Source organism: Panulirus ornatus, chromosome 11, assembly GCF_036320965.1.
Source record: "Panulirus ornatus isolate Po-2019 chromosome 11, ASM3632096v1, whole genome shotgun sequence".
NCBI classification, from domain to species: Eukaryota; Metazoa; Arthropoda; class Malacostraca; order Decapoda; family Palinuridae; genus Panulirus; species Panulirus ornatus.
Window position 1 is genome coordinate 4777841 of NC_092234.1, and position 20939 is coordinate 4798779.

General features: G+C 41.7%; 2 protein-coding genes and 1 long non-coding RNA gene across 16 annotated transcripts in view; 2 read left to right on the forward strand and 1 right to left on the reverse strand.

The window, feature by feature from the left end:
* The window catches only part of LOC139751232 (uncharacterized), a 179943-nt gene that overhangs the window by 1702 nt on the left and 157302 nt on the right, over nt 1-20939 (reverse strand). For both annotated transcript variants that reach the window (XR_011713314.1, XR_011713315.1), the window contains exons 3-4: nt 348-433; nt 8-93 (exon numbers count right to left, since the gene is read on the reverse strand). This is a non-coding gene — a long non-coding RNA (uncharacterized lncRNA). The remainder of the gene's footprint in view (nt 1-7; nt 94-347; nt 434-20939) is intronic.
* LOC139751228 (uncharacterized) lies at nt 7516-13084 on the forward strand. The gene is made up of 2 exons (XM_071666439.1): nt 7516-7658; nt 10785-13084. Exon 2 carries the CDS (start codon nt 10818-10820, stop codon nt 11928-11930), a length of 1113 nt encoding a protein of 370 aa, XP_071522540.1. The 5' UTR covers nt 7516-7658; nt 10785-10817; the 3' UTR covers nt 11931-13084.
* LOC139751229 (uncharacterized) overlaps nt 13896-20939 on the forward strand; it is a 35558-nt gene continuing 28514 nt past the window's right edge. For 3 of the 13 annotated variants that reach the window (XM_071666442.1, XM_071666440.1, XM_071666454.1), the window contains exon 1: nt 13897-13989. The gene's annotated coding sequence lies outside the window, so the exon portion shown is untranslated. Of the gene's footprint in view, nt 13990-14094; nt 14195-18767; nt 19023-20292; nt 20691-20939 lie in introns of those variants that run through there. The other 10 variants (XM_071666445.1, XM_071666451.1, XM_071666447.1 and 7 more) reach the window with 10 other exon arrangements.

The window sequence follows — 20939 nt, forward strand, 5'->3', positions numbered from 1 at the left end:
ATCTTACCATTTGTTAGGTGCTCAAATGTCAGTTGTCCACAGTTCTTCATTTACTACACTGAAGCTTCCACTTACACAGGCATCATCAGGAAGCTACAAAAAGAGAAAAAAATAATGCATCACAAAACTAGGAAATGAAATGTGAGACGCAAAGCAGAAAAACGCTGGGAATAACACAATACACAGCATATAACAGTAAGTGAAACACTGAAAGCGAATCAAATGAAATTAAGAAGGCTAGTATGAGTAACATTTAAGTACAACTTATTGAAAAAGAAATATATAGAAACATATTTAGAGTTATTAATATTCTTTCTTATGTTCTCTAATTCTCTCTGTTATCCTACCATTAGTTGGGTGTTCAAACACCAGTTATCCGGAGTTCTTCATTTACTACACTGAAGCTTCCACTTACACAGGCATCATCAGGAAGCTACAAAAAGAGAAAAAAATAATGCATCACAAAACTAGGAAATGAAATGTGAGACGCAAAGCAGAAAAACACTGGGAATAACACAACCCACAGCATATAACAATAAGTGTAACACTGAAAGCGAATCAAATGAAATTAAGATGGCTAGTATAAGTAACATTTAAGTACAACACATTGAAAAAGAAATATAGAAAGACTTGGTACTGTAGTGAATACTACAGATACCAGAAGATGATGGGGTACCCTGGTATGAACGGTACCGTGTGTGGCGGGGTATAGTGTACGATGGTACTTGTGTTAGTGTGAATATTAAAGATAGAATCGTCAGGGAGGGCAAGGAATAGAGTGAATTGGATCGATGTGGTATACCGGGGTTGACGTGCGGTCAGTGGATTGAATCAGGGCATGTGAAGCGTCTGGAGTAAACCATGGAAAGCTGTGTAGGTATGTATATTTGCGTGTGTGGACGTATGTATATACATGTATATGGGGGTGGGTTGGGCCATTTCTTTCGTCTGTTTCCTTGCGCTACCTCGCAAATGCGGGAGACCGACAAAGCAAAAAAAAATATATATATATATATATATATATATATATATATATATATATATATATATATATATATATATATATATATAGTAAAAGGTAGTAAAAGCTTTGCGGAAGATGAAAGCCGGCAAGGCAGCAGGTTTGGATGGTATTGCAGTGGAATTTATCAAAAAAGGGGGTGACTGTATTATTGACTGGTTGGTAAGGTTATTTAATGTATGTATGACTCATGGTAAGGTGCCTGAGGATTGGCGGAATGCGTGCATAGTGCCATTGTACAAAGGCAAAGGGGATAAGAGTGAGTGCTTAAATTACAGAGGTATAAGTTTGTTGAGTATTCCTGGTAAATTATATGGGGGGGTATTGATTGAGAGGGTGAAGGCATGTACAGAGCATCAGAAGTGGTAGAGGATGTGTGGATCAGGTGTTTGCTTTGAAGAATGTATGTGAGAAATACTTAGAAAAGCAAATGGATTCGTATGTAGCATTTATGGATCTGGAGAAGGAATATGATAGAGTTGATAGAGATGCTCTGTGGAAGGTATTAAGAATATATGGTGTGGGAGGCAAGTTGTTAGAAGCAGTGAAAAGTTTTTATCGAGGATGTAAGGCATGTGTACGTGTAGGAAGAGAGGAAAGTGATTGGTTCTCAGTGAATGTAGGTTTGCGGCAGGGGTGTGTGATGTCTCCATGGTTGTTTAATTTGTTTATGGATGGGGTTGTTAGGGAGGTGAATGCAAGAGTTTTGGAAAGAGGGGCAAGTATGAAGTCTGTTGGGGATGAGAGAGCTTGGGAAGTGAGTCAGTTGTTGTTCACTGATGATACAGCGCTGGTGGCTGATTCATGTGAGAAACTGCAGAAGCTGGTGACTGAGTTTGGTAAAGTGTGTGAAAGAAGAAAGTTAATAGTAAATGTGAATAAGAGCAAGGTTATTAGGTACAGTAGGGTTGAGGGTCAAGTCAATTGGGAGGTAAGTTTGAATGGAGAAAAACTGGAGGAAGTAAAGTGTTTTAGATATCTGGGAGTGGATCTGGCAGCGGATGGAACCATGGAAGCGGAAGTGAATCATAGGGTGGGGGAGGGGGTGAAAATCCTGGGAGCCTTGAAGAATGTGTGGAAGTCGAGAACATTATCTCGGAAAGCAAAAATGGGTATGTTTGAAGGAATAGTGGTTCCAACAATGTTGTATGGTTGCGAGGCGTGGGCTATGGATAGAGTTGTGCGCAGGAGGGTGGATGTGCTGGATGTGAGATGTTTGAGGACAATGTGTGGTGTGAGGTGGTTTAATCGAGTAAGTAATGTAAGGGTAAGAGAGATGTGTGGAAATAAAAAGAGCGTGGTTGAGAGAGCAGAAGAGGGTGTTTTGAAATGGTTTGGGCACATGGAGAGAATGAGTGAGGAAAGATTGACCAAGAGGATATATGTGTCGGAGGTGGAGGGAACGAGGAGAAGTGGGATACCAAATTGGAGGTGGAAAGATGGAGTGAAAAAGATTTTGAGTGATCGGGGCCTGAACATGCAGGAGGGTGAAAGGCGGGCAAGGAATAGAGTGAATTGGATCGATGTGGTATACCGGGGTTGACGTGCTGTCAGTGGATTGAATCAGGGCATGTGAAGCGTCTGGGGTAAATCATGGAAAGTTGTGTGGGGCCTGGATGTGGAAAGGGAGCTGTGGTTTTGGGCATTATTGTATGACAGCTAGAGACTGAGTGTGAACGAATGGGGCCTTTGTTGTCTTTTCCTAGCGCTACCTCGCACACATGAGGGGGGAGGGGGATGGTATTCCATGTGTGGTGAGGTGGCGATGGGAATGAATAAAGGCAGACAGTGTGAATTGTGTGCATGGGTATATATGTATTGTCTGTGTGTGTATATATATGTGTACATTGAGATGTATAGGTATGTATATTTGCGTGTGTGGACGTGTATGTATATACATGTATATGGGGGTGGGTTGGGCCATTTCTTTTGTCTGTTTCCTTGCGTTATCTCGCAAACGTGGGAGACAGCAACAAAGCAAAAAAAAAATATATATATATATATATATATATATATATATATATATATATATATAGAAAGAATACTTCCCATGTATTCCCTGCGTGTCGTAGAAGGCGACTAAAAGGGAAGGGAGCAGGGGGCTGGAAATCCTCCCCTCTCAGTTTTTTTTAATTTTCCAAAAGAAGGAACAGAGAAGGGAGCCAGGTGAGGATATTCCCTCAAAGGTCCAGTCCTCTGTTCTTAATGCTACCTGGCTAACGCGGGAAATGGCGAATAGTAAGAATGAAATAAATAAATAATAATAATAATATATATATATATATATATATATATATATATATATATATATATATATATATATATATATATATATTTTTTTTTTTTTTTTTTCAAACTATTCGCCATTTCCCGCATTAGCGAGGTAGCGTTAAGAACTGAGGACTGGGCCATTGAGGGAATAACCTCACCTGGCCCCCTTCTCTGTTCCTTCTTTTGGAAAATTAAAAAAAATTGAGAGGGGAGGATTTCCAGCCCCCCGCTCCCTCCCCTTTTAGTCGCCTTCTACGACACGAAGGGAATACGTGGGAAGTATTCTTTCTCCCCTATCCTATATATATATATATATATATATATATATATATATATATATATGAGGGGAGGAATGGGATGTATTTAGGGAAGCAGTGATGGCTTGCGCAAAAGATGCTTGTGGCATGAGAAGCATGGGAGGTGGGCAGATTAGAAAGGGTAGTGAGTGGTGGGATGAAGTAAGATTATTAGTGAAAGAGAAGAGAGAGGCATTTGGATGATTTTTGCAGGGAAATAATGCAAATGACTGGGAGATGTATAAAAGGAAAAGGCAGGAGGCCAAGAGAAAGGTGCAAGAGGTGAAAAAGAGGGCAAATGAGAGTTGGGGTGATAGAGTATCATTAAATTTTAGGGACAATAAAAAGTTTTGGAAGGAGGTAAATAAAGTGCGTAAGACAAGGGAACAAAGGGAACTTCAGTGAAGGGGGTCTATTGGGGAGGTGATAACAAGTAGTGGTGATGTGAGAAGATGGAGTGAGTATTTTGAAGGTTTGTTGAATGTGTTTGATGATGGAGTGGCAGATATAGGGTGTTTTGGTCGAGGTGGTGTGCAAAGTGAGAGGGTTAGGGAGAATAATTTGGTAAACAGAGAAGAGGTAGTAAAAGCTTTGCGGAAGATGAAAGCCAGCAAGGCAGCGGGTTTGGATGGTATTACAGTGGAATTTATTAAAAAAGGGGTTACTGTATTGTTGACTGGCTGGTAAGGTTATTTAATGCATGTATGACTCATGGTGAGGTGCCTGAGGATTGGCGGAATGCTTGCATAGTGCCATTGTACAAAGGCAAAGGGGATAAAAGTGAGTGCTCAAATTACAGAGGTATAAGTCTATTGAGTATTCCTGGGAAATTATATGGGAAGGTATTGATTGAGAGGGTGAAGGCATGTACAGAGCATCAGATTGGGGAAGAGCAGTGTGGTTTCAGAAGTGGTAGAGAATGTGTGGATCAGGTGTTTGCTTTAAAGAATGTATGTGAGAAATACTTAGAAAAGCAAATGGATTTGTATGTAGCATTTATGGATCTGGAGAGGGCATATGATAGAGTTGAAAGAGATGCTATGTGGAAGGTATTAAGAATATATGGTGTGGGAAGCAAGTTGTTACAAGCAGTGAAAAGTTTTTATTGAGGATGTAAGGCATGTGTATACGTGTAGGAAGAAAGGAAAGTGACTGGTTTTCAGTGAATGTAGGTTTGCGGCAGGGGTGTGTGATGTCTCCATGGTTATTTAATTTGTTTATGGATGGGGTTATTAGGGAGGTGAATGCAAGAGTTTTGGAAAGAGGGGCAAGTATGCAGTCTGTTGTGGATGAGAGAGCTTGGGAAGTGAGTAAGTTGTTTTTCACTGATGATACAGCGCCGGTGGCTGATTCGTGTGAAAAACTGCAGAAACTGGTGACTAAGTTTGGTAAAGTGTGTGAAAGAAGAAAGCTGAGTGTAAATGTGAATAAGAGCAAGGTTATTAGGTACAGTAGGGTTGAGGGACAAGTCAATTGGGAGGTAAGTTTGAATGGAGAAAAACTGGAGGAAGTGAAGTGTTTCAGATATCTGGGAGTGGATTTGGCAGCAGATGGAACCATGGAAGCGGAAGTGAATCATAGGGTGGGGGAGGGGGCGAAAGTTCTGGGAGCGTTGAAGAATGTGTGGAAGTCGAGAACATTATCTCAGAAAGCAAAAATGGGTATGTTTGAAGGAATAGTGGTTCCAACAATGTTATATGGTTGCGAAGCATGGGCTATTGATAGAGTTGTGCACAGGAGGGTGGATGTGCTGGAAATGAGATGTTTGAGGACAATATGTGGTGTGAGGTGGTTTGATCGAGTAAGTAATGAAAGGATAAGAGAGATGTGTGGAAATAAAAAGAGCGTGGTTGAGAGAGCAGAAGAGGGTGTTTTGAAATGGTTTGGTCATATGGAGAGAATGAGTGAGGAAAGATTGACCAAGAGGATATATGTGTCTGAGGTGGAGGGAACGAGGAGAAGTGGGAGACCAAATTGGAGGTGGAAAGATGGAGTGAAAAAGATTTTGAGTGATCGGGGCCTGAACATGCAGGAGGCTGAAAGGTGTGCAAGGAATAGAGTGAATTGGAACGATGTGGTATACTGGGGTCGACGTGCTGTCAATGGATTATACCAGGGCATGTGAAGCGTCTGGGGTAAACCATGGAAAGTTGTGTGGGGCCTGGATGTAGAAAGGGAGCTGAGGTTTCGGTGCATTATTACATGACAGCTAGAGACTGAGTGTGAACGAATGGGGCCTTTGTTGTCTTTTCCTAGCGCTACTTCGCGCACATGAGGGGGGGGGGGGGTTGTTATTGCATGTGTGGCGGGGTGGGGATGGAAATGAATAAAGGCAGACTATGAATTATGTACATGTGTATATATGTATATGTCTGTGTGTGTATATATATGTATATGTTGAGATGTACAGGTATGTATATTTGCGTGTGTGGACGTCATTCTACGGTACATAACGGTACCCCATTATACCACGGTACTTGAGGATACCCCATCATACTACGGTACCTGCAGGTACTACTCCATCATCTTATGGTATCTGCAGGTAGTTCAACATGTACTGGTAAGTGTGGTTGGTACCCTGTCATATCATGGTACATGGCCATCTTGCAGATATGATTTTATCTAATATTTACACTAACACAAGTACCATCGTACACTGTACCCCGCCACACACGGTACATGGAGGTACCCTTCATACCACGGTACCTGGGGTACCACGAATACTAAGATACCATAATATACTGGTACCTAAGTATACCCCGTCATACCATGATACCTAAGAATGCTGAGGGTATGACAGGGTACCCAGGTACCATAGTATGACGAGTTACACCAGGCACCATTGTGGTGGGGGTACCCCAGGTACCGTAGTATGACAGAGTACCGTCAGGTACTGTGGTATGACGGGATACTACCAGGTACCATTGTATGACGTGGTACAACCTGGTGCGGGATATCCCAGGTACTGTGGTACGACGGGGTACACCCAGGTACCATGTTATGACTAAGACATCTGGGATTAACCGTACCAACACAGTATTTGGGGTACCCTGTCTTACTCCGACACCTAAGACTACATTCCACGGTACACTGGAGGTACACCTGCGGTACACCATGGCTGAGGGGGATCTTCAGGTACCGTAGTGTGACGAGATACCCCCAGGCACCACGGTACAACGAGGTACCCCCACGAACCGTAGTATGACAGGGTACTCTGAGGTACCGTGATGTGATGGGGTTACCCTAAGATACTGTGGTTTGACCTGGAGGCACCGAGCGTCGTGGTATGATACGGTACAACGTAATATTGGACCAGCTTTTAACCTCACCCCGAAAAAGGTAAGACTTTTCCCCTAACGAGTTGAGGAAAAATGAATAAGTCTATCATTAAATGATACAAATCCTTACGTTTTCTCTCATAATTAAAACGTTTTCTCTAAAGATATTTTAGGAAGAAACATAAATAAAGTGTTAAATCATTAATCATTTTTCTAACGATCAATTAATCAAACAGTAAATTTGTTCACATGGCGTAGAGACTTATCTAGAGGAATCTTACAGTGACTCTGAGATTACTCATGCATAAAACGAGACTAAAAATAATTAGTTTAAAAGTTTCTTCAACTTTTTCAAAAAGCGATGTCCCCTGTTATCAGCGGAGCACATGATAAGATGGTGCATCTGATTACCGGTGACCAAAACTACGTTACTAAATATTAAATATGAGTACAGTAAGTCTTCTGAGAGACATATTATCTAATCCAGATAGAAAGTTAGAACGAATATCACAACCGCTGTTATCGATACGATGAATGTAGTTATGAATCTTGACGTGATCAAGTTGTTATAGAAACTCACCGTCCGGCAAACGGGGCCCAGTGACGTCACAGCCTCATAACGAACTCAGGGATCAGTTATCTTTCCCTTGTGGAAGGAGGAACAGCCATTAGGCCACAGTTAGAGAGCGGGGAAGGGAAATAGTACAGCTAGACGGTCGTTCAGCGAAAGTTTTTTTTATTCCAGAGGAACCGACAGGAAGGTTGAGGCCGACTGCTCCACCAGCGCCACAGGTACCAAGCGGGCGACGCTTAAATCATGCCCGCCATCTTTGTCAAAGTCATCATTGTTGTTTAGAGATAAGTCTCAAGATAAATATTCAGTTTGGATCTAAGTCACACAGTGTTTCATGTCTAAGCAAGCTCGTTTATATCATGAACGCACGCGCGCGTATATATATATATATATATATATATATATATGTCTCCATGGTTGTTTAATTTGTTTATGGATGGGGTTGTAAGGGAGGTAAATGCAAGAGTCCTGGAAAGAGGGGCAAGTATGAAGTCTGTTGGGGATGAGAGAGCTTGGGAAGTGAGTCAGTTGTTGTTCGCTGATGATACAGCGCTGGTGGCTGATTCATGTGAGAAACTGCAGAAGCTGGTGACTGAGTTTGGTAAAGTGTGTGGAAGAAGAAAGTTGAGAGTAAATGTGAATAAGAGCAAGGTTATTAGGTACAGTAGGGGTGAGGGTCAAGTCAATTGGGAGGTGAGTTTGAATGGAGAAAAACTGGAGGAAGTGAAGTGTTTTAGATATCTGGGAGTGGATCTGTCAGCGGATGGAACCATGGAAGCGGAAGTGGATCATAGGGTGGGGGAGGGGGCGAAAATTTTGGGAGCCTTGAAAAATGTGTGGAAGTCGAGAACATTATCTCGGAAAGCGAAAATGGGTATGTTTGAGGGAATAGTGGTTCCAACAATGTTGTATGGTTGCGAGGCGTGGGCTATGGATAGAGATGTGCGCAGGAGGATGGATGTGCTGGAAATGAGATGTTTGAGGACAATGTGTGGTGTGAGGTGGTTTGATCGAGTAAGTAACGTAAGGGTAAGAGAGATGTGTGGAAATAAAAAGAGCGTGGTTGAGAGAGCAGAAGAGGGTGTTTTGAAATGGTTTGGGCACATGGAGAGAATGAGTGAGGAAAGATTGACCAAGAGGATATATGTGTCGGAGGTGGAGGGAACGAGGAGAAGAGGGAGACCAAATTGGAGGTGGAAAGATGGAGTGAAAAAGATTTTGTGTGATCGGGGCCTGAACATGCAGGAGGGTGAAAGGAGGGCAAGGAATAGAGTGAATTGGAGTCATGTGGTGTACAGGGGTTGACGTGCTGTCAGTGGATTGAATCAGGGCATGTGAAGCGTCTGGGGTAAACCATGGAAAGCTGTGTAGGTATGTATATTTGCGTGTGTGGACGTGTGTATGTACATGTGTATGGGGGGGGGGGGGGGTTGGGCCATTTTCTTTCGTCTGTTTCCTTGCGCTACCTCGCAGACGCGGGAGACAGCGACAAAGTATAAAAAAAAAAAAAAAAAAAAAATATATATATATATATATATATATATATATATATATATATATATATATATATGACTGAATGGGCCATTCATCATCTGTTTCCTGGCGCTACCTTGCTGACGCGGAAAACAGCGATTAAATATAATAAATAAATACATAAATATAAGCAACAATACACTTTCATCTCTAAGAACGTATCGTTCAAATGCCAGGTTCCGGAAGGCAAAAGAGAAATCCTTATCAGTTATTAGGATATAAGAACCATCAAACGTATAACTCTATATTGATATAATGGCAACACTGGCATCGCGCTACTTTCTTATTTATGAGACTTTTATTCTATTAATAATTATTAGATTTTCTTTGATAACCAATACGTCCACAACATACATTCATACGTACATACATAATTCCCACATACATTTTTTTTCTCACTGTCTACTGTAACTTGCTCGTTTTCTACAAATCCTAGTGTTCATAGAAACAGAGAAATTCATTGTACTCTGTAAACATTTCCTGTAATTATCCACTGTAATTATGTATTTGTACAATAGTGAGAGAGTATACAGTCAATGGTGTTACCTTGGGAATGAATATCATGTCTGTGTTTCCAAACAATCATTTTCCACAGTTTTGAGACATTACTTATCTTGAGGATGGGTCACTATTGGCACAAACTGTCAGAAGATCCCAATTATGTACGTGGAGATGAAGAAAAGAATAACTATCATGACAGAAACTCATTAGGAATATTATAAATGATATTGTTGTACCAAAATGGTCTGAAAATGACAACTTTCTGTAGGGTTAAATATCTTTATTGTTCAAGAGTATGGGGGGGGGGGACCTACTGAAGAAATTCACCTACTACTATATTAAAAAAAAAAATGCCCTGGTTTTAAAACACCATCATGACATCATAAATGTAATTACTGTTTCCAAACATCTTTCGTTTGCTTCATAAAGTAAACAAAAGATGATTGGAAACAATAAATAATTGCTTCTTAACTAAGCTTATTTACCATAGCTTCTACATGTTCCTAAGACACATGGGCATAGTCACTGTCAGCACCAGCGTACTAACACTGAACATTCTTTACATATTACACTAAAGATAATGTTATATGTACGACAACATCCGGGTGGCCTTAAGTGACGTGTATCAACACGTATGATAAGAGCACCATGTTGACGTGTGTGCCGACCGTGACGTCACGCGCGCTACCCAGAATCCTCGCGAGGCTTTGCTTCATACGAGGAAGATATTCTAATGATTAGCGTCTGATTTCATATGTTTTAGGTAAAGCATGCATTTGCATGATGCATTTATACTCGAGATTAACTGCACCAGGAGGGAGCTTCGTGGGGCCCCGTCTTTTGAAAGTCAATATAAAAGTTTCTTTTTCATGTTAACATTAATCGTCTCATTGACCAGTTTGTCCCATCATATATGATTCTTATACAAAAAAAGTATTAATTCTCTCCCAGTAAGTTTAATGTTCCATTTTAGTTCATAACCATTGTTGTATGTTTCTACGTTATAGATTCAAGTCACTCCTCACTCTTCTCTCTTCCATGGTGGATATATGTATGGCTTCTTATCTCTAACTACAACTCAGTTCTCTTAATTCCGGTACTATTTCTGTTGCTCTTCCTCTAGACCTTCTCTATCAGTTCTTTCTGCCGTAATGAGCGAGGCGACCAACCTGCAGAGGAACATCCTACCTTTGGCCTTTATGCTGGATGTGACCAACCTGCTGAACATTTCCATTGTCTACCCATGAACGTGACAGTTACCCTAGTGTATACCAGCAGACACTTGTCTCTTATGTCTCTCTTCTTCCTAGGTAGGGAGACGATGGGAGGCTGGGGGGAAGACAATGGTCGGCGAGCAGACCACAGGGGCGGCGACCCCTCACAACTACATAGGGATCTCTCCCCTCGCCACCACCCTGACGCTAGTCGGGGCAAGAGGAGTCGCCGGTCCCCGCGCTCCCCACGACGCGTCACACAGGACAGGGGAGAGGAGGTCTTCGTCTCCCCTCGGGGACCCTCCCCACGACCACACAGGTCAGCTGCCACACACTCACCCCGACGTCACAACAACAACAGACAAGACCATTCACCCAGACGCCAGGACAACCGAGGCAGTGCCAACTCATCACCAAGACGTGGTAGTATTCCCCCTACCGTCACCTCCCGTCACCAGCCAGACACCAGTCACCGGTCCACCACCTCCCCAACAACGGCCTTGGACTCAGCGGAGTCTTCGCTACACCCGCGGCCGCCACCACAAGCGAGGCCACGACCCCCGCCACCACCACTTCGATGATCCGACCAGGGCGGAGGCGGCGGACGAGACGACGACCGCACGTCTGGAGGTCTTCAGCATCGTGCTACAGTTCATCGCCGTGGTCACGTCGCTGATGGTGACCGCGCCCATGGCCATGGTGGCCTCGAGGTGGGAGTACCGGCGTAAGAGGTGCCCGCTATTCGTCGAGGTACCGCCCGGCTTCAGTATCTACTGGGGCAACGAAGACCTGACCTCGTGCAAGCTGACGGCCTTCCTGCCCGTCATCGTCGTCCTCCTCTCTGGGACGATGCTGCTCTCCCACTGTGGCCTCCTGCACGTCTGGAGGACCAAGGGAGACCCACCTCCCTTCGCCTTCTCCCGTCTCTACTCCCTGATCACCCTGGCCATCGCTGTGGTGCAGACCGCACTCGCCCTCTCCGTCGCCCTCACCCTGACTGAGGGCTTCAGGCAGACCTGCATCGCTTTCGACCTCAACCTCTCGTGGAACGAGGTGGCCTACTCCTGTAAGAAGAACTTCGAGGATCGAGACGAGTCCTATGGTTTGGACGACCTCCACACCTTCAACAAGATCGTGACGGGGCTGGTAGGGTCCTGGGCCTGCTCTGTCACCGCAATCCTCATCACTATAGTGTACATGTTGAGGTCCAGGTTATGTTGGTGTCAGCTGGTCTGTATATAGCCTTAAGAATGACCGCTAATTCTGACGACCAACGTTAGGGAATGAGAGAAAGATAATTCGAATCTGTTTTCATAAACGATTTTACAGAAAGAAAATGTAAATAAGTATCAAACATGATGAAATGACTCTGCAGACGAATCGACATAAAAACAGACTGTGGAAAAACTCGATGAAAGGGAAAGAACATGACAAGTAAACAAATAGCTTAAATACAGTCATTACTAGACACGACGTTGCTTCATGAGAGCCAGATATTATACTGACAGACAACAGCAACTTTGGTGACTTTAAGTGTGCCATTTTCCCAAACCAGCGCCAACTACAGAGACAAATTATCACATTCCATTCCAGTGAAGAATACAAGCATCAAATTCCCCAATAAACGAAGCATCAAATTCATTGTTAATCTAAGCGTCAAATTCCCCATTAAACGAAGCATCAAATTCATAGTTAATCAAAGCGTCAAATTACTCATTAAACGAAGCATCAAATTCATAGTTAATCAAAGCGTCAAATTACTCATTAAACGAAGCATCAAATTCATTATTGACCAAAGCGTGAATTTCCTCACTAAACAAAGCATCAAATTTGTTATTAATCTAAGCGTCAAATTCCCCATTAAACGAAGCATCAAATTCATTATTAATCTAAGTGTCAAATTCCCCATTAAACGAAGCATCAAATTCATCGTTAATCTAAGCGTCAAATTCCTCATTGAACGAAGCATCAAATTCATTACTAAAAGAAGCACTGGATATAATACACAACACAGCAATGAAACCAACTTGGCATATTATGGACTATATATTCTACGTCATGACCTGCTTTATACATTGTATTATAGTCACACATTTGTAGGATAACTGTCTTGTGTTTCATACATCATTTATTAACGAAGAAGAAAGAAGAAATCTGGTATTTAATGATAATGCGTTGGTGTGAAAATAAATGTGTGAGAACTTTTTGTGTTAAGTGTGGAAGGGAGGAATCTGCGTGACAGTGTGTGTTATGTATGACCAATATATGTGATATTTTACAAAATAGAATAAAAATGTACAGAACACATGGACAAAATACGAGTAAGTAGGAGTTTGTAAGTGATTGTAGAGTTTTTGATAAAATGTTCAGACAAACATTAAAAGATGTTACTTTAACCAAGTATTTTCTCTCCAGTAACTTTACATGTTATCAAAAATGCAATAGACTCGCAGTTCAAGAAATTCTAATCAATTCTTTCCATCTCTTTCATGTTCATCAATCTGTTTTCCTTAAAGATAATACTATAAAACGTTGACTATCAGTTTGATTGCTAAATGTGTCATAGATAAAGATTCTGGTGATCTGCTTTCTAAATTATATCCATTTATTTTTATTCTATAAAGAACAAGTCACGAGCAATGCACACGTAATCTCTCCTTTATACATAAATAATGCAGTTTATGGAATTTATCATATTCGTTATTTGAGTGTAGAATGTCCCCGAGGAACATAACAGTCGTGATAACAACAGTGACGTTACATCATACCAACAGACGTATAGGTCATGAAACGCGACGTCATGTTACGCGTCCAACGCACAAACTGTACGTGTCGATAATGCAACAGCGTTGCCAACTGCGTCTCAGACTATGGCTTCCTGACTTTGCTGTTGTTTGTCCTCTCATAAATTCCAACATTTTTCAAAAGTTTCTTACATCATATACCATTTATCATATATCATCTAATGGAAAGTAAGAAAAAAAATCAACACGCACTTTTATGACTATATTTTTTTTTTCATATCGCGATTCTTATATGCGTACATACGCATGTTAAATCATTCCGTCTCAAAGATACTCTCATCTTAAATTGATATGATGGTACATCAACTACATCAAAGATAAGAATCAGTCACGTTTGATATGCAAATTGAAGAACAAAAGTTTCACTTGACTCGAGGGATTCCACACAGATCACATCTGGCACTGGCAATAGTGCCGCCATATCCCCGACTTGGCTTAACTTCAAGAACCTCTTACTCTCTACATTCATTATATTCCTTCAGTACAAACTGTTAAAGGTAAGTATACCTACTCTTTGTCTCGTGAATGCTTCAGCCATAATCTGACACAGTGACATGACAAATCTTTATCATTAAGATGCATTAAATGGAGTTGAAATGTAGGTGTCGAGGCAGTGTTGTGGCAGGCAGGGTGTCTGCATGAATATCGCGGAGATGCAAGCGCCGCCCACGACGCCCTACGACGCGGACATTTTAAAAAAAAGTCAGTAAATAACTTGAAGACAGTCATATCCTGAATAGGATTTTATTACTTAGTCTTTCACTAAAGTATGAGGAGGACCAGTAGAGGATATTGGCTCTCTCTCTCTCTCTCTCTCTCTCTCTCTCTCTCTCTCTCTGTATATATATATATATATATATATATATATATATATATATATATATATATATATATATATATATATATATATTATCCCTGGGGATAGGGGAGAGAGAATACTTTCCACGTGTTCCCTGCGTGTCGTAGAAGGCGACTAAAAGGGAAGGGAGCGGGGGGGCTGGAAATCCTTCCCTCTTTTTTTTTTTTTTTTTCCAAAAGAAGAAACAGAGAAGGGGGCCAGGTGAGGATATTCCCTCAAAGGCCCAGTCCTCTGTTCTTAACGCTACCTCGCTATCGCGGGAAATGGCGAATAGTATGAAGAATATATATATATATATATACATATTTTCATATGTATATATATGTATGTGTGTGTGTGTGTGTGTATGTGCGTATGTGTGTGTATGTGTGTGTGTGTGTATATGTATATATATATGTATATTATCCCTGGGGATAGGGGTGAAAGAATACTTCCCACGTATTCCTCGCGTGTCGTAGAAAGCGACTAGAGGGGACGGGAGCGGGGGGCCGGAAATCCTCCCCTCCTTGTATTAACTTTCTAAAATGGGAAACAGAAGAAGGAGTCACGCGGGGAGTGATCATCCTCCTCGAAGGCTCAGAGTGGGGTGCCTAAATGTGTGTGGATGTAACCAAGATGTGAAAAAAGGAGAGATAGGTAGTATGTTTGAGGAAAGGAACCTGGATGTTTTGGCTCTGAGTGAAACGAAGCTCAAGGGTAAAGGGGAAGAGTGGTTTGGAAATGTCTGGGGAGTGAAGTCAGGGGTTAGTGAGAGGACAAGAGCAAGGGAAGGAGTAGCAATACTCCTGAAACAGGAGTTGTGGGAGTATGTGATAGAATGTAAGAAAGTAAATTCTCGATTAATATGGGTAAAATTGAAAGTTGATGGAGAGAGGTGGGTGATTATTGGTGCATATGCACCTGGGCATGAGAAGAAAGATCATGAGAGGCAAGTGTTTTGGGAGCAGCTGAATGAGTGTGTTAGCGGTTTTGATGCACGAGACCGGGTTATAGTGATGGGTGATTTGAATGCAAAGGTGAGTAATGTGGCAGTTGAGGGAATAATTGGTATGCATGGGGTGTTCAGTGTTGTAAATGGAAATGGTGAAGAGCTTGTAGATTTATGTGCTGAAAAAGGACTGATGATTGGGAATACCTGGTTTAAAAAGCGAGATATACATAAGTATACTTATGTAAGTAGGAGAGATGGCCAGAGAGCGTTATTGGATTACGTGTTAATTGACAGGCGTGCGAAAGAGAGACTTTTGGATGTTAATGTGCTGAGAGGTGCAACTGGAGGGATGTCTGATCATTATCTTGTGGAGGCTAAGGTGAAGATTAGTATGGGTTTTCAGAAAAGAGGAGTGAGTGTTGGGGTAAAGAAGGTGGTGAGAGTAAGTGAGCTTGGGAAGGAGACCTGTGTGGGGAAGTACCAGGAGAGACTGTGTACAAAATGGAAAAAGGTGAGAACAATGGAAGTAAGGGGAGTGGGGGAGGAATGGGATGTATTTAGGGAATCAGTGATGGATTGCGCAAAAGATGCTTGTGGCATGAGAAGAGTGGGAGGTGGGCTGTTTAGAAAGGGTAGTGAGTGGTGGGTTGAAGAAGTAAGAGTATTAGTGAAAGAGAAGAGAGAGGCATTTGGACGTTTTTTGCAGGGAAAAAATGCAATTGAGTGGGAGAAGTATAAAAGAAAGAGACAGGAGGTCAAGAGAAAGGTGCAAGAGGTGAAAAAAAGGGCAAATGAGAGTTGGGGTGAGAGACTATCAGTAAATTTTAGGGAGAATAAAAAGATGTTCTGGAAGGAGGTAAATAGGGTGCGTAAGACAAGGGAGCAAATGGGAACTTCAGTGAAGGGCGTAAATGGGGAGGTGATAACAAGTAGTGGTGATGTGAGAAGGAGATGGAATGAGTATTTTGAAGGTTTGTTGAATGTGTCTGATGACAGAGTGGCAGATATAGGGTGTTTTGGTCGAGGTGGTGTGCAAAGTGAGAGGGTTAGGGAAAATGATTTGGTAAACAGAGAAGAGGTAGTAAAAGCTTTGCGGAAGATGAAAGCCGGCAAGGCAGCAGGTTTGGATGGTATTGCAGTGGAATTTATTAAAAAAGGGGGTGACTGTATTGTTGACTGGTTGGTAAGGTTATTTAATGTATGTATGACTCATGGTGAGGTGCCTGAGGATTGGCGGAATGCGTGCATAGTGCCATTGTACAAAGGCAAAGGGGATAAGAGTGAGTGCTCAAATTACAGAGGTATAAGTTTGTTGAGTATTCCTGGTAAATTATATGGGAGGGTATTGATTGAGAGGGTGAAGGCATGTACAGAGCATCAGATTGGGGAAGAGCAGTGCGGTTTCAGAAGTGGTAGAGGATGTGTGGATCAGGTGTTTGCTTTGAAGAATGTATGTGAGAAATACTTAGAAAAGCAAATGGATTTGTATGTAGCATTTATGGATCTGGAGAAGGCATATGATAGAGTTGATAGAGATGCTCTGTGGAAGGTATTAAGAATATATGGTGTGGGAGGCAAGTTGTTAGAAGCAGTGAAAAGTTTTTATCGAGGATGTAAGGCATGTGTACGTGTAGGAAGAGAGGAAAGTGATTGGTTCTCAGTGAATGTAGGTTTGCGGCAGGGGTGTGTGATGTCTCCATGGTTGTTTAATTTGTTTATGGATGGGGTTGTTAGGGAGGTAAATGCAAGAGTCCTGGAAAGAGGGGCAAGTATGAAGTCTGTTGGGGATGAGAGAGCTTGGGAAGTGAGTCAGTTGTTGTTCGCTGATGATACAGCGCTGGTGGCTGATTCATGTGAGAAACTGCAGAAGCTGGTGACTGAGTTTGGTAAAGTGTGTGGAAGAAGAAAGTTAAGAGTAAATGTGAATAAGAGCAAGGTTATTAGGTACAGTAGGGTTGAGGGTCAAGTCAATTGGGAGGTGAGTTTGAATGGAGAAAAACTGGAGGAAGTGAAGTGTTTTAGATATCTGGGAGTGGATCTGTCAGCGGATGGAACCATGGAAGCGGAAGTGGATCATAGGGTGGGGGAGGGGGCGAAAATTTTGGGAGCCTTGAAAAATGTGTGGAAGTCGAGAACATTATCTCGGAAAGCAAAAATGGGTATGTTTGAAGGAATAGTGGTTCCAACAATGTTGTATGGTTGCGAGGCATGGGCTATGGATAGAGTTGTGCGCAGGAGGATGGATGTGCTGGAAATGAGATGTTTGAGGACAATGTGTGGTGTGAGGTGGTTTGATCGAGTAAGTAACGTAAGGGTAAGAGAGATGTGTGGAAATAAAAAGAGCGTGGTTGAGAGAGCAGAAGAGGGTGTTTTGAAATGGTTTGGGCACATGGAGAGAATGAGTGAGGAAAGATTGACCAAGAGGATATATGTGTCGGAGGTGGAGGGAACGAGGAGAAGTGGGAGACCAAATTGGAGGTGGAAAGATGGAGTGAAAAAGATTTTGTGTGATCGGGGCCTGAACATGCAGGAGGGTGAAAGGCGGGCAAGGAATAGATTGAATTGGATCGATGTGGTATACCGGGGTTGACGTGCTGTCAGTGGATTGAATCAGGGCATGTGAAGCGTCTGGGGTAAACCATGGAAAGTTGTGTGGGGCCTGGATGTGGAAAGGGAGCTGTGGTTTCGGGCATTATTGCATGACAGCTAGAGACTGTGAACGAATGGGGCCTTTGTTGTCTTTTCCCAGTGCTACCTCGCACACATGAGGGGGGAGGGGGATGGTATTCCATGTGTGGCGAGGTGGCGATGGGAATGAATAAAGGCAGACAGTGTGAATTGTGTGCATGGGTATATATGTATGTGTCTGTGTGTGTATATATATGTGTACATTGAGATGTATAGGTATGTATATTTGCGTGTGTGGACGTGTATGTATATACATTGTGTATGGGGGTGGGTTGGGCCATTTATTTCGTCTGTTTCCTTGCGCTACCTCGCAAACGCGGGAGACAGCGACAAAGCAAAATAAATATATATATATATATATATATATATATATATATATATATATATATATATATATATGTTATCCCTGGGGATAGGGGATTAAGAATACTTCCCACGTATTCCCAGCGTGTCGTAGAAGGCGACTTAAAGGGGAGGGAGCGGGGGGCTGGAAATCCTCCCCTTCCCCCCCCCCCCCCCCAAAGAAGGAACAGAGGGGACCAGGTGAGGATATTCCAAAAAAAGGCCCAGTCCTCTGTTCCTAACGCTACCTCGCTAACGCGGGAAATGGCGGATAGTTTAAAAGAAAAAAAGAATATATCCTTGCGCTACCTCGCAAACGCGGGAGACAGCGACAAAGTATAAAAAAAAAATATATATATATATATATATATATATATATATATATAGAGAGAGAGAGAGAGAGAGAGAGAGAGAGAGAGAGAGAGAGAGAGAGAGTTTACTCAAAACGTTTTGGTCAGGAATTCTCAGTAGTGCAGGCGCGAGAGGCAGTCTACCGGGTGCCCTGGCGGACGTTGTTGGCAAGTTAGATCGTCTTTCTTGGAACCTTTCTTGACGTCTAGTTCTGCTCAAGTTTACAAGGTACATTTGTACAAAGTGAGAATCAATATACAGTGCATGGTAAACATAATATTCAAAGGAGTGCATTCTTTTAGTGTGTCAGGAATGGGAAACTTTGTACGCTCGACTCTGTGTAACCGTTGACATCTACAGTAAGTGTAGTCTAATGTAGTGTATATAGATAGTATCATATCAATTTAGTTTATTGAGGAACGATTTTTGTTAATGTAGTAGACTATCGCCATTGATTGCGCCCATCTACGTAACACCTTTGTACGAGGCACGAGGTGTTACTCCTAATCTTGAACAGGGTTACTTTGAAATTTTCGTTATTAGCGGATAAATTTGCGTGTAGATATTGTCATTTTTATTTTTTTGTAATACATACGAGTAGCGAAAATCGTCCGAAGACGTATGATGTACATGTTAGGATATCGTTCTATATTCTCGTAGAAGTAGATGAATGATATCGTACCGTTCCTTGATGGTATCGGTCCATTCTTTGTGGTTATTGTGTCCGACTCGTATCGCCTTAACACACACACACACACACACAATATCATTGTTAACAGCCAAATGTCTGTTTAGTGGTCTAATACGTATTGCTGTGCTCTAGTCGGGTCTAATACGTGTCCCTTTGGTCTCGTGCATGATTTGCCCTGCCGCACCAAATTATCTTACATTTGAGTTCGGTGGAAAATGTCGTGGATTTAACCTTAAAGGCTTCTTAATGTGTTTGAATTTAGCTATTAAGACTTTAAATGTTAATGATGAGGAGAAATAACAACACAAGACGCAGGTACAGTTCGTCAGTGTCCTGTTTCTTGATTTTCATATATATGATGAAATAACAGGTTTGTTATTTGCAGGGAATGTAGATATCTTGAGATACCTATGATACTGAGGAGGAAAAAGTACGATTTACTAATGTTATAGGCCGAATGGTAATTTTCATTTCTTACACCTTGAAGCCTTGGAAATCTCTACCTTCTCATGCCCTTCCCAGTAACTAGGACCTGGCACATTTTAAAAGTTTTTTCACTTCCTTCAAAATTCGTTAGTACTTTCAATTGTCTTTTCTCTTTACCTTCGTTATTCTCTATATTTCAGTTAAGGCTTGGCCTTGATTTGGACATTTGGCTGTGACCGGAGCCTTCAGCATAAAAAAGACCTTTATGTAGACTTTTGGCCGTGACTGGAGCCTTCAGCATTAAAAAGGCTTTGATGCAGACTTTTGTCCGTTAATGGAGCTTTCAGCAAAAAAAAAAGACCTTGATGTGGACATTTTGGAACCTCCAGCATAAAAAAGTATTATGGAAGCCTGTCTCCATTCTTTAGTGGCCCTCAGCCAGTCTTCATTTGCTCGCCAGTTTCTTTTTCTTATATACATAAGCGTTGGTTGTGTCTTTAAAACACTGCCGTTATTTATTTCTCTGTAGTCCACGGTAACTCCTCGAAAAGACATGTTTTATATCATCTACAGAGTAATAGTAAAAGTTGTCTTAGAATTATCTTCAACACAAATGATGTGAAAGGTTTTTCGATTGGTGGTTTTAACTTGAAATTGATGACCATAATGACCAAAGTAGATGATTGGCTTAAAGCCCAGATAATCATTCAAACAGCTGTATTAATAGCCATCAAGCCCTGCTAGAGTATTCTGCACTGTAACATTGTAATTATGTATTTACCGAAGTCGTAACACTACTAGTGTTACAGTTTATTAATTTCATTGGAGGTTTGCCAAATTATGCATTTATGGCAAGCTTAAGGATACCAGGAATCAGAAAACCCAACGGAAATATTTTGAAGATACAGAGGTACGGCGACCATTTATTTGGATTTAAGAATGGATTTCATGTCAAAGCATGTTTACACTATATCTTTAGCCATAACTGAGCTGCTTTCCTGATGTAAAGTTTGAACAGTGTCTTTTATGCAATTCTTTTCTATTTATTGCATTATTATCGCAATATCTGTATCCACCTTGCTGTCCTGTATTCATCTGTAACAATTATGTTTATTTATATTTATGATAGAGGAAAACACTGTTTGAATGTACAAACAAG

Bases quoted from the DNA above. Each gene is read 5' to 3' on its own strand.
- LOC139751228 (XM_071666439.1), top strand. From the start codon at position 10,818: ATGGTCGGCGAGCAGACCACAGGGGCGGCGACCCCTCACAACTACATA.